The sequence below is a fragment of the Antechinus flavipes genome, chromosome 4, assembly GCF_016432865.1.
Source record: "Antechinus flavipes isolate AdamAnt ecotype Samford, QLD, Australia chromosome 4, AdamAnt_v2, whole genome shotgun sequence".
Taxonomy (NCBI): domain Eukaryota; kingdom Metazoa; phylum Chordata; class Mammalia; order Dasyuromorphia; family Dasyuridae; genus Antechinus; species Antechinus flavipes.
Genome location: NC_067401.1, coordinates 449,321,135 through 449,334,189, shown reverse-complemented (window position 1 = coordinate 449,334,189; position 13,055 = coordinate 449,321,135). Strand labels below are relative to the sequence as shown.

The 13,055-nt window shown below is 33.5% G+C and overlaps 1 protein-coding gene across 10 annotated transcripts in view; it reads left to right on the top strand.

Annotated features, from left to right (window-relative positions):
• The window catches only part of KYAT3 (kynurenine aminotransferase 3), a 55,246-nt gene that overhangs the window by 21,205 nt on the left and 20,986 nt on the right, over positions 1-13,055 (top strand). For 6 of the 10 annotated variants that reach the window (XR_007953890.1, XM_051999343.1, XM_051999342.1 and 3 more), the window contains 5 exons: positions 3,300-3,449; positions 5,379-5,465; positions 6,093-6,218; positions 6,309-6,429; positions 10,943-11,019. Coding sequence is in view for 9 of the 10 variants with exons in the window: in XM_051999343.1 (XP_051855303.1) it covers positions 3,300-3,449; positions 5,379-5,465; positions 6,093-6,218; positions 6,309-6,429; positions 10,943-11,019 (561 nt within the window). In the remaining variant the exon portion in view is untranslated. The remainder of the gene's footprint in view (positions 1-3,299; positions 3,450-5,378; positions 5,466-6,092; positions 6,219-6,308; positions 6,430-10,942; positions 11,020-13,055) is intronic. The other 4 variants (XM_051999346.1, XM_051999348.1, XM_051999347.1 and 1 more) reach the window with 1 other exon arrangement.

The following is a 13,055-nucleotide window of genomic DNA, read 5'->3' as shown; positions in this document are numbered from 1 at the left end:
CTCCAATATTTGTCATTTTCCTTTTCTTTCCCATTAGTCAATCTAATAGATATATGATAGATATTTCAGAATTGTTTTAATTTGCATTTCTCCAATCAATAATGAATTAGAACTTTTTTTTTCATATGGTTATAGATAGCTTTGATTAGTTCATCTGAAAACAGTTCCTATCTTTTGATCATTTTATTATTTGGGAAATGGTTCTTTTTTTAAATAATTACATTTACTTTTCTATGTTTGAAGAATGAGGCCTTTGTCGGAGAAACTTGTTTCAATTTTTTTTCACACTTTTATTAACTATCTCCTCTATTTATTCTGTTCTATCCTTTCAGTCTGTCCCTCCTAAAAAGTGTTTTTTGCTCCTGACTATCCTCTCTACTGATCTATCCTCCCTTCTATTACCCACCCCTCCATCCCTTTCCCCTTCCACTTTCCTGTAGAGTAAGATATATTTCTACACCAAATGAGCGTGCATGTTATTCCTTCTTTGAGCCAATTTTGATAACAAGATTCCCTCACTCTCCTTTACCTCCCTGTTCTTCTCTTCACTGTAAAAACTTTTTCTTGTCTCTTTTATATGAAATAAATTACTCCATTTTATCTCTCCCTTTCTCCTGGTACATTTTTCTCTCATGCCTTAATTTTTTAAAGATATCATCCTTTTAAATTCAACTAACACTGCCCTCTGTCTACATTTACTCCATTTAACTGCCATAATAATGAGAAAGTTACAAGTATATTGTTTTCCCATATAGGAATGCAAACAATTTAACCTTATTAAGTCCCTTATGATTTCCCTCTACTGTTTACCTTTTTATGCTTCTCTTGAATTTTATATTTGAAAATAAAATTTTCTATTCAGTTTTGGTCTTTTCATTAAGAAAACTTCAAAAATCTTCATTTCATTGAATGTCTTCTTTTTCCCCTGAAGAATGATACTCAGTTTTTCTGGATAGATGAATCCTTAATTATAATCCTAACTCCTTTGCCCTACATAATATCATATTCCAAAATCTCCGATCTTTTCATATAGAAGCTGCTAAATCTTGTGTTCATTGCACAGTTACAGTATTAAACTGTTTCTTTCTGGCTGCTTGCAATATTTTCTCTTTGACCTGCTCTTGAATTTGGCTATAATATTCCTGGGAGTTTCCATTTGGGGATCTCTTTCAGGAGGAAATCAGTTTCTAATTTACCCTCTGATTCTAGAATGTCATGGCAGTTTTCCTTGACAATTGTTTGAAAGATGATGTAGCTTCTAGTGAGTAGAACAATTCTTAAGTTATCTCTTCTTAATCTATGTTCCAGCTCAGTTGTTTTTCCAATGAAATATCTCACATATTTTTCATTCATTTGGTTTTATTTTATTATTTATTATTTATTTTATTATTTATTATTATATTTGTTTTCTCAGTAAGTCATTAGCTTCCATTTGTTCAATTTTAATTTTCAAGAAATCATTTTCTTTGGTGAGAATTTTTTCCATCCTTTGCCATTTGTGCAATTTTACTTTTTAAAGAATCATTTTCTTGAGTGAATTTTTGTGCCTCTCTTTCCATTTGGCCAATTTTTCTTTATAAGGCATTCTTTTCCTCAATGACTTTTTGTACTTCCTTGACCATTTGGTCTAGTTTGTTTTTTTTAAGTATTATTTTATTCAGTATGTTTTTGTCTCCTTTATCAAAAAAATTTTTTTTTGTTTTTCATGATTTTCTTGCATTATTCTTATTTCTCTTCTCAATTCTTTCTCTATCTCTCTTGATTTTCAGAATCCTTTTTTGAATTCTTCCATGGCCTGAAACTAATTTATATTTTTATTAGAGGCTTAGCTTTGACTTTGTTATCTTCTGAGTATGTGAATTGATCTTCTGTTACTTGCTCATTTTTCCAGCCTAATACTTGACTTTTAACTTTTTATTAAGTAGGGCCTTCTTTCCAAGGTAGAGGGGGTACTGTTCCAAGATTCAGAACTTCGTACAGCTGTTTTCAGAGTTTTCAGTTCTTTCCTAATAAGAGCTGTGTTTACTACTCTCCTGGCCTGTGTTCTGATCTTTGAGTGACCACATGTATTATTTTCTGCCTTGGAATTGTGAAGAGTTCCTGATCCTTTATGGCTGCAAGCTCCAGTGTGGTAATATGCTGCTCCTCACCTTGGAACCACACTCACCCAGAACCACAACTGAGACTCAACTATGAACAAAGCAGTAGTCCTACTTCAGTTCTAACAAAGATACTTCCATAATCTCCTTCTGATCAGTTGTTCAACTCCTTTGCTATTTATGGCCTGAGAGCTAGAAAAGCAGCTTTTGCTGCTGCTGATTCATTGGCTCCCAGACCTATTCCTAGTTTGCTGGAGCCTGCACTGAACTGGACTATGCTCTCTCCTCTATTACATCAGATTGTTCCTATCTACCTTCTAAAATGTCTTGGGCTGGAAAATCATTTCACTCCATCTTTTTGTGGGTTTTTCTGCTTTAAAATTTGATTAGAGTCTTTATTTAAAGGTATTTGGAAGGGTTTGGGGGATAACTCAGGTGAGTCAGGGGATAACTCAGGTGAGTCTTTGCCTTTTCTTTACCATCTTCTCAAATATTTTTAATAAGAATGAATATTCTATTTTGTCAAAGATTTTTCTGCATCTAAGATAATGATTTTTTATCATTGATACAATTAATATTAATAGTTTTCTTTATGTTAAACCATCCTATACTGATGTATACTTTTTGTAATATTTTATTATAGTCTCCTACCTAGCATTTTCTTTTAAGATTTTTGTATCCATGTTCATTAATGAAATTGGTCTATAATTAACCTTCTCTGTTTTTGCTCTTTCTGGTTTAGATATCAGCACATTATTTGTTTCATAAAAGGAGTTTGGTGTAGGACTCTTAGAATTGACTTTCTATGCCATAAACTAATGCTATTTTTAGAGCACTGTGAATCTTGATATATACAAATTATATTCACATTCAACACTATTTTTATCAATAATAAAATACTACTCATACACATGAGAATTTTTAGAAAATTCTAAGAAATATTGTAGCATATTTTTCCAGATTTACACAGTTTTAATGATAAAAGACAGCTACCTTTTAATGATAAAATATCTACCCCTGATGATAAAATAGCTACTGCTTTAGAAACTGGACATAAGTACACAGAGATATGGTAATTTTAATAATGTATATTCTTAATTGTTTTATAATATTTTTAAAATATGAGTTATCTTGGCAGAAGTTTAAACATTTAAATTGAAAGGAACACAATTTAAGATTTCTTTTCTTTGATCTGGACAGGGTCATCCATCACTTGTGCAAGCTTTATCTTCTCTATATGAAAATTTTTATGGCAGATCAATTGATCCAAATCATGAAACAATAGTGACAGTGGGAGGATATGGATCTCTTTTTAATGCTATACAAGGATTAGTTAATGAAGAAGAAGAAGTAAGTTGTTTCTGTTATATTAAATGTAGCTTAATTATCAAATTAATACCAGCCTTCTTTCCTGCTTTGGCATATTTTAAAGTTTATTTATATAGAGAAAAAATTTCATAAAAATTCCCCTTCTCATATTTTACTACATTAAATCCTGGAAATTATAGAAGATAGGTACATAACTAGGTTTTTATTGATTGACTAATTGAATGAAAGATTGGTAACTCACTTAAGTCATTGCCTTCAGAAATTTACAATCAAGTTGGGATTATAAAAACTCCTTTTTTATTGCCAACTGAAAACTAAAGGATATCCATCAGTTGGGGAATTATGGCCTATGAATGTAGTGAAATTTTAATATAACACTAAAATGACCAAAAAAAAAAAAAAAAACCTGGGAAGACTTGTATAAACAGATAAAGAATAAAGTGAGCAAAATCAAAGGAACAGGTTTTTTTTTTTGGGGGGGGGGTGGTTATGATAACAACAACATTGTAAAGAAAAACTACTTTGAAAGATTTGAGAACTCTAATCAGTGGTTACATTGACCTGCCACCCATTATGGACATTCGAGTAAAATCAGAAATTTAGTCAAAGCAGTAAAAGCACAAGTATAAATAATTAGGTGATGATGAAACAGATACCCATTGACCTAGTATCTTTTTTTAAGTACACTTTTAAGTGACTGTCATGTGCAAGGCTCCAAGATTAGATTTGACTTTGTAATCCCAGAGTCCCAGAGAAGGAATAGGGGGTGCAGAGAAGCAGAAGGGTCCTGGTCGACAGATTACATCGGCAATGCTTCTCCACTTCTCCAATCATCTCATTTTCTCTTTAGGAATCGTGTTCACTCTTTCATGTTCATATTCCAGTCATGATGCCATTCTATCAAGTCTATGATTCTTATGTTATCATTTCTATTAGGGTCTATAATTTTCATATTTTATACATTTATTATATACAGACATCTGAATTTTTCTCCTTGACTTAATAATCCTTTAATAATCCTTGCTATGATATTCATTCATCTTCCTATGTCTTTTTCTCCATGCACTCTACATCAGGGTATCAAACTCAAATAGATATGGACAGGCCTACATGTTGATTTAGACAACCACAAATTAAAACTATCCATATTGTATTTTTGGCCTCCTGTGAATTGGACACCTCAGCTAGATTGCAGTCAAACTGATTTGATTGTTCTTCCCAAAAAATTTCATTTCATCCCTGGCCTTTGGGCCTTGGAAGCCTGAATTGGTCTCCTTCCTCACTATTACCTTCTTGATCCCTAGCTTTCTTCAAGACTACATGATATAATTAATATGGAAATATGTTTTGCATGACTACTCATGTATAATCTATATCAAATTGCTTACAATCTGCAGCAGGGAAGATAGGGAGAAGAAAGGGAGGGAGGAGAATTTGGAACTCAAAATTTTAAGAAACAAATATTAAAAATTGTTTTTGTATGTAATTGGAAAAATATTAATTTTTTAAAAGAACTTTAGGAGTCTGAACTGTCCACCCCCATCCCCTACACTGAATTTAAACTCTGAAAGTGCAGGGAATGTTTCTTTTTTGTTCTCTAACTCAGTAGCTGTGCATAATTGATATTTAATGATTAATAAATTCTTGCTCAATTGGACTGCTACAAAGATATATAAGTGAAACAATCACTGCCTTCAAAGAGATTACTTTGCATCAGTAGTCATTAACTTATGTGCTAACATGCAAAAAATTTGTGAAGGAAGAAAGAATGCAACTTCATAAAGAAGCCAGCACCTGGCCTGGGCCTGGAAAGAAAAGTATATGAAGAGAATGAGATCTGGAGGGAGATGGACATAGATTTGGGAGAAGGCAGGCAGATAGAGATCAACAATGGCTTCAGAAACTGTCACAGAGTGCTGAAATGATGCTTACTGTGTGGCTCTTTTGCAGGTGATCATTGTTGAGCCTTTCTTTGACTGCTACGAGCCCATGATAAAGATGGCTGGAGCAATTCCTGTTTCTATCCCCTTACGCCTTGTGAGTATGCTGACCAGGTAACTATGAAAGGCCAGGGGATCATCAGGGAGAGATCCAAAACATCCTTCCAAAGGATTGTGTAGTTATTCTGGATAATGATAGTGTGGAACGGCATCTCATTCTAAGTAATTATTGGATCTTTGGCCTTGATTATCAATGACTGGTACCAAAAATAGCAGCTCAATTTTAACAAATACTTTGTAGTTTTATAGAGCTCTTTTCTCTCAAAAAACTTGTGACCCTTTAAGAATGGTATGATTTCTTAAAATTTCTACCCACTTAACTAATACATTAAGGCAAAGTATAATATTAACTGTCTAAAATTGTAGCTAAAAGATGCCAATCAGCCAAGCTAAGGTGGGTTCTAATGCAGACATGTGGGATGAAATCAAATTGTTTTCCCCTCTAACCAAATGTAAATGTATACATCAAGTTTCCTAGGACACTAAAGCAAGACAATAACCCAATATTTTATATTTATTTTCCTTGTTTGTCTTAATAAGACTTTCTTTGCCTTAACTTTCTGTATGCTTTCTTCACTTGTTTTTTAAATTTTTATTTGCTCAGTGACAATAATTATGTATTTAAAATTAAATCATACTTTCATTTTTCATCTTTACATCCTAGAAACCTACTAAGGGAAAAGATTGGACCAGTGCCTCATGGATATTAGATCTTGAAGAACTGGAAAGTAAATTTAGTTCAAAAACCAAAGCTCTTATAATAAATACTCCACACAATCCCACTGGTAAGGTAAGTCTTTTTCCTTTGACCTAGTTACTAAAATTTATAGATTTTTTGTGTATTGAGTAACACATTCCTTTACATATTTTTGTATTTTAGATATTTTCCAAAGAAGAGCTTCAAGGAATTGCTGATCTATGTATTAAATATGATATCATTTGCATCAGTGATGAAGTTTATGAATGGCTGGTGTACACTGGACGTAAACACACTAAAATAGGTACTAATTATTTTGTAGATCCATTATCTTAAAGTAAGTCTGGATCTGTGTGGAACAACCAGCTAACCTATTTCTTAAATCCAGATATTGGTTGTTTACCTTGGATACCTAAAAATACAAGAGAATAGCAGTAGGTAAGGTAAATGCTCCTTTTTATCAATTCAGGAATCACAACAATGATTTACTTTAGTATATACAGTAGAGGACCAGCATGATGGCATATAGAAAGCTGATCTTGATAGTCTGGAAGGCTTGGCTGCAAGTCCCACTTCTGACACATTACTGACACACAGGATCCTGAGAAAGTCACTTAGACTTGCAATATCCAAGGTACATTTTATTAGCAATTGCAGAATGTTCCTGGTAGAGGGACTTACAAAATCATAAATAATAAAAAAAAAAGATTTACATTATATCATATCTTTATCACAAGAATGTACTCAGTCTTTTTGTACATGTTTCTGAAATAAAGCATTTTGAAAATATGTTTAAATTCACCTTCATTATTAATTCAACTTCATACTATCTACATGAGTACTTAGATAGATAAATATATATATGTTTATATATATATATGCATATACACATATTTTTTCCATTGGATTCAGGTAGAGCTTTGGAGTTTGCCTAAATAACCTGTAATATAATCCTTTTATCTCCAAGAATAGCCACTAGTTATAAGGATTTATGCATGAATAGTCATAACCTAGGGGAGATTTGAGATTGTTATGTTGAATTACAGTCAGCTAATAAATATTAAGCCGACAATGTGTGCTAGGTACTGTACTAAGCACTGGGGATATAAAGGAAGATAAGAGTCTTCTGTTTTTAAGGAACTCGTAGTGTAGAAACAGAATACAAACAACCATGTACAGACAGGATAGTTATAGAATAATTTGGAGAAGATTAACAGAAAGAAGGCATTACTACCATTAAGGGAAATGGGGAAAGGTTTCTTATAGAAGAAAGCCAGGAAGAAGAGATGAGGAGGAAGAGAATTCCAGATAAGGGGTGGGAAGGACAGCCAGTTACTTCACAGCTTAGCCCGAACAAAGATAGCTCCTTTACCCACCACACTGCAGTGCCAGTTTCTGGGCAAGATAGGGGAATTAGGCTCACAGTTCAGCTCAATTCTTGCCACATTTTAAGTCCAAAGCCCTCTGGACCATCTTTCTAGAATTCCAGGCTCTCAAGAGTGCAGATTGCAATAACTGCCCTGGAATCTTAAAACTCAAAGTCCCTATGGCTTAAGCTTCTGCCTTGGGGAACTCTCTTCCCTGCCCCTTGAAATGAAAAAAAGCACAAACCAAGACCAAACCCCCAAACCTGTTTTGCCAGGCTACCTGGCTTCCTGATAAGATGGAGACAGCCCTTAGACTACAAAAATCTAGTTAGTAATCACTAACTGATTTATCACCAAAATATAAGCTGTTCCTTAATTCCTCAGTGTAGAATCTGCTGCTTAGGGCTGGACCATCTTTTCTGAACAAGTTGAACCAATGCCCGTAATGCCAGGCTTTCTATTGCAACAGAATCCTCCTTGGAGTCTTTTCCACAGTTGACAGCCTCACTGTCAAGAGATGGCAAGCATACACATGCCTATAGCATAGGATAGATTAAATTTGTTCTCAAAGATGTCAGTGAACTAGTGATCCAAAGGAAAAGGAGCAGATATCATTAGTTGGGGGAGTCAACAGAGACTTCATTAATAATGGGATATTTGAGCTGAGTTTTAAAGGATGGATGAGATTTTGATAGCTGCCAGAAGAGACCCTTCTCTAGATTAAGGGATCTAGATGAGCAATGACCTGGAGGTAAAAACAAAAACAAAAACAAGGATCATTGAATAAAAGAAAGAAAATTAAGTTGATTTATAGTGTAATATAAAATAAGATTGCTTACTTAATCTTATCTTAGCTGCCACTCTGTAAAGCAGGTGATTAACGCACCAACTTGGCCAAGGTTACAAACCATGGCTGCCAATCTAGGTGGTCTTCTCCTTGTGTTTTGATCATCAAACCACACTGCTATTTGCATACATTTGGTTCCTATATTTCTAAGACCTTGCCTTTGAAGGAGGCTTCTCAAAATTTCTGAGGACAAAGGAGTATGCCATTGCTGTTAAATGGCAAAGGCTCTTGTCACAAATTAGGGAACACCTTTTCTATCAGTTTGAAGGTAGATAAACTTGCCATAGCCATAAAGGGAGATGATTATAAGGAAAAAAGCTGAGGAGTGCTGGCTGACTCATCAAAGATGTTACTCAGGACCTCTTCTTCAAACTAATGGGCCAAATAACATTTTTGTGGATAGTGGGATTTATGAAAACTTTAATTTGGGGCTATAGATAAAATATTTGTAATCTAAACCATATGGGCTGAGATGCAAAATTCTTTTGACTTCCTTGAAGTCTTCTGACTTTGGAAGACCTGAGACTACAAGTTGACCTACCAGGCTGGATAAGCCCTATAGCCCTGACTCTTTGTACAGAAAAATAGCAAGTTGAATGGATTTTTGACTTTTGTTTACTTAATGTAATACTTTCCTGAATGAGTAGTTTGTGACCTGACACGAGAATTTTATCATAAATAACTGCTTGAGGTATATTGTAGGCTTGAATCTTTCCCCAGTAGGAAGTTAGAGAAATGTAATCATTTGAAATCACTTTTATTTTAAGATTTTCATTTAAAGGGGGAAGAAGAGTAGCTAATGAACCAAAAGTATTTTATGCCCAACATAATACATACATATACATATATATATATATATATATACATGTATATATGTGTGTATATATATATATATATATATATATATATATATATATATATATATATATATATATAATGGCTCTGCTCAAAACTCCAGAGTTTGAGTTAACTTCATTTAGAGTTGTTCTTCTAACAAGTCATTTTAAATGACCATGAAATTTATTGTTTAAACCTACAAACTATAAACCCTTCAAAGTAAAAATGTAATTTATAGAATAGCTTTACCAAAGAGAAGCAAGATATCTTTTTAAACTCAGCTTTTTAGTTTTTATCACAGACCATAAAAAGAAAACAAGGGGAAAAAATGAGCCCACTATTTCACAATTTAGACAGAGCCATTCTCTCACATTAAACTTTACCTATTCCATGAAATGCAGTGACATTTGTTTCAAGAAAGATGCACAATGGCTATTACATCAATTTGCAGAGTAGAGAGGTGGTTCTTAAATATAATAAAGGTTTCTAACCATACTTCAGGAAATCAGTATCATTTTTATGTTGTCACATAGGCAGTTTTTTCTAGAGTTGGTCTATCTATCATGTCTCTAACTCTCATCGGACTTGTAAAAGTATAAACTACCTATGAGTAACAGAGATGCCTTGGCTGATTTAAAAGAAACGAATACCAGATAGCAACTGAGGATTCTTGTAGCAATGCTAATAATCTGTAACCTCCTTTAAACTTTTCCCTAATCCTCAGATCCAATGAAACTGCATGGTCAGGGCTAGAATCATCCTTTAACAGTTATAGGACATAGCCTTTAGAGGCATTGATCAATCACAACCATGTAAAGTGACATGTAAACAATCAATAATACTTTATAGGGAGTTTTGAGTATTTTGGGGAAAGTATACCTAAATAAAATGTTTCAAGCTTTGTGTTGTGGTCTTCACTTTTATAAGAAAAAGAATAAGCCCAGGAATATACTATTTCCCATAAATATTTTTGGAACCTCCTACACTGTTATTTCCCCATCTGCTAATACTATGCTCAATTACTACTTTTTCCTCTTTCCTAATCAGACCGTGAGTACTACACAATGAGAAGGAAATTAAGTTTGAGTATATTGAGAAGGATCATACCATATAAAAATCATGTGAAGGAACTGAAGATATTTAACCTAGCAAAGAGACAATGGGGGTGAGGGGAGAAGTTGAGAAATCAATAACTGTCTTCAATTCAAATCAATAACTATCTTAATAGCTGATATTAAGGAAGAGAGTTTAAATTTGTTCTTCTTGGTTCCAGAGGACAGATCTGAAAGCAAGGCGATGATTGTAAAAAATAAAATTGGGGGTTGATGAAAGAACTCTTCAGCAATGAGAGAAATTCAGAAGTAAAATAAGAGTACTCGGCAGAAAATTTCCAGGAATCTTCAGTTAGTTTCCAGGAGTCTTCAGTCAAAGGCCAGATACCAACTGGAATGGAGACTACTTTTTCAGATATTGATAGAATCTGATAGTGTCTGAGGTCGCTTCCAAAAAGTCCAATGCTACTTCAACATGATGGTCTTTCAAAATATCCTGTATATTATCACTTGAGAAAAAATTATATCAAAGACAAAACTATACTATGCTAGTATAGAGTTTTGGTATCTTAAACAGTATAATATTTTAGTCAATATTTTGCTTTAGTTGTGTAATCCAAAATAACTTTTAGTTAAAATGCTATGATTTAGTGTCAGAATATAGAGAAGGTAAATTCATTAGAGATAAACAACTTAATTTTTTTTCCCATACAGCTACTTTGCCAGGTATGTGGGAAAGAACAATAACAATAGGAAGTGCTGGAAAGACATTCAGTGTAACTGGCTGGAAGGTAAAATGTATTATAGAATTTTGTAGATGAAAACAGACATGAATTTTCACTTTCTGTGTGTTTAAATTTCTGTGTTTAATTTGAAGACTTTACTAGAATATATACACAATTTTTTTTAACTCTCCTAAACTTGGACAAGTTGATTTTTGTTCTAGAGAAAGCATGCCATAGTCCTGTATCTGCTATTGATAATGCTAGTTAGGTGACAATCTTTCTATGCTTCAGTTTTTTCATCTCAAAAAATTAGGCGTTTTTAGGGGGAGCTAGGTGGCGCACTGGATAGACCACTGGCCCTGAAATCAGGAGGACCTGAGTTCAAATCCAATTTTAGACACTTAATACTTCCTAGCTGTGTGACCCTGGGTAAGTCATATAACCCCAATTGCCTCAGGAAAGAAAAAAAAAGTCTTAATTCCCTTTCCAGCTCTAAAATGCAATACTTGTTGTGACCTATTATCAATTTTCACTATGTTTTTAGATAATGAAAAGAATTGGGTGATTTAAAATAAAATGGACAGAGTATATATATTCTGAAGATTTCATAATTGTGAAAAGAAAAAAAGGCTAATTTTATTATAGTAATTCTTATCTCAAAGGATGATGACTACTTCACCTAAATCCAATGACACCCAACACGTTATCCTATGATGTCATTGGCCCTCTTCAAAAATTTTCAGAGATGAACAACAATCTTATCAGAACCTAGCTTACCAGGCAGATTTGCCTGCCTCTGATTAGAGGAAATAAGTAGAAATGACATCCACACTCAGTAACATTTTGGGACTGTTGCCATCAATAACACAGTGTCATCTATAAATAAGGACATGTGGAGGACTGTACCATCTTACCATAGAGAATCTCTTCCCACTGTGATTCTGCCAAAAATATCCTATAGGACAGTGACACTTTACTTTTTACCAAGTCAATTTCCATAATCCACAAACAGTAAACACAGCAGGATCTTATTTCAGTCAGTTGTATAATTGTCAAGATGTACTTTTGTTCTCTTCACCTTTCATCAAAAATAATTCTTTGAGGGCAGTTAGGTGGCACAGTAGATAGAACACCAGCCCTGAAGTCAGGAGGACCTGAGTTCAAATCTGGTCTGAGACATTTAATAATTCCTAGCTGTGTAACCCTGGGCAAGTCACTTAAACCTAATTGCCTCTGCAAAATAATAATAATAAGAAGAAGACCTGTGACATATGTCAATTGTTATCATAAAGATTTAACAGAAAAGAGAAAGTAAATATATGGGTTAGTAGATATTGATTTCTTTGGGGGGAGAAAATAACAACAGTCCATGATTTTTCCTGATTATTTGTATCATTTTTTTCTTCCAATATCTTGAAAACAATTCCCTGAATTCCTTTAAAATTGTGTTGCATCAAATCCAGATTTTTAAAATTTCATTATTTATGTATTTGACATTCTTTTCTTTTTAAATTTTGAGCTCCAAATTTCTTCCCATCCACCCTCCCCATACTTCTACTCACAGAGAAAGCAAGAAATATCTCATATTTATACATGTAAATAAAGGCAGTACATATTCCCATATTAGCCATATTTTTAAAGCAAGAAAAATAAAGAAAATAAAATTATATTTCAATTTGCACTCAGAATTAACCAGTTTTCTCTCTAGAAGTGGATAGCATTTTTTCATTATGAGTCTTTCAGAACTGTCATAGAACATTTGAATTGACCAGAGTAGCCCAGTCTTTCATAGTTGACCATTACAACCTTGCTATTACTACTTAGAATGATCTCCCAGTTCTCACTTCATTTTACATGAGTTTATATAGGTCTTGCCATGATTTCTGAAACTACTCCCCTCATCATTTGTCATAGAACTATAGTACTCTTTCACTATTATATTCCATAACTGTTTCAGGCATTCACCAATTAATGAGCATCCTTTTATCCCAATTCTTTGCCATCACAAAAAGAGCTGCTATAAAAACTTTTGTACATATACACCTATTTCCCTTTTTCTGATCTCTTTAGGATACAGACCCAGTAATTATATTATTAGATCA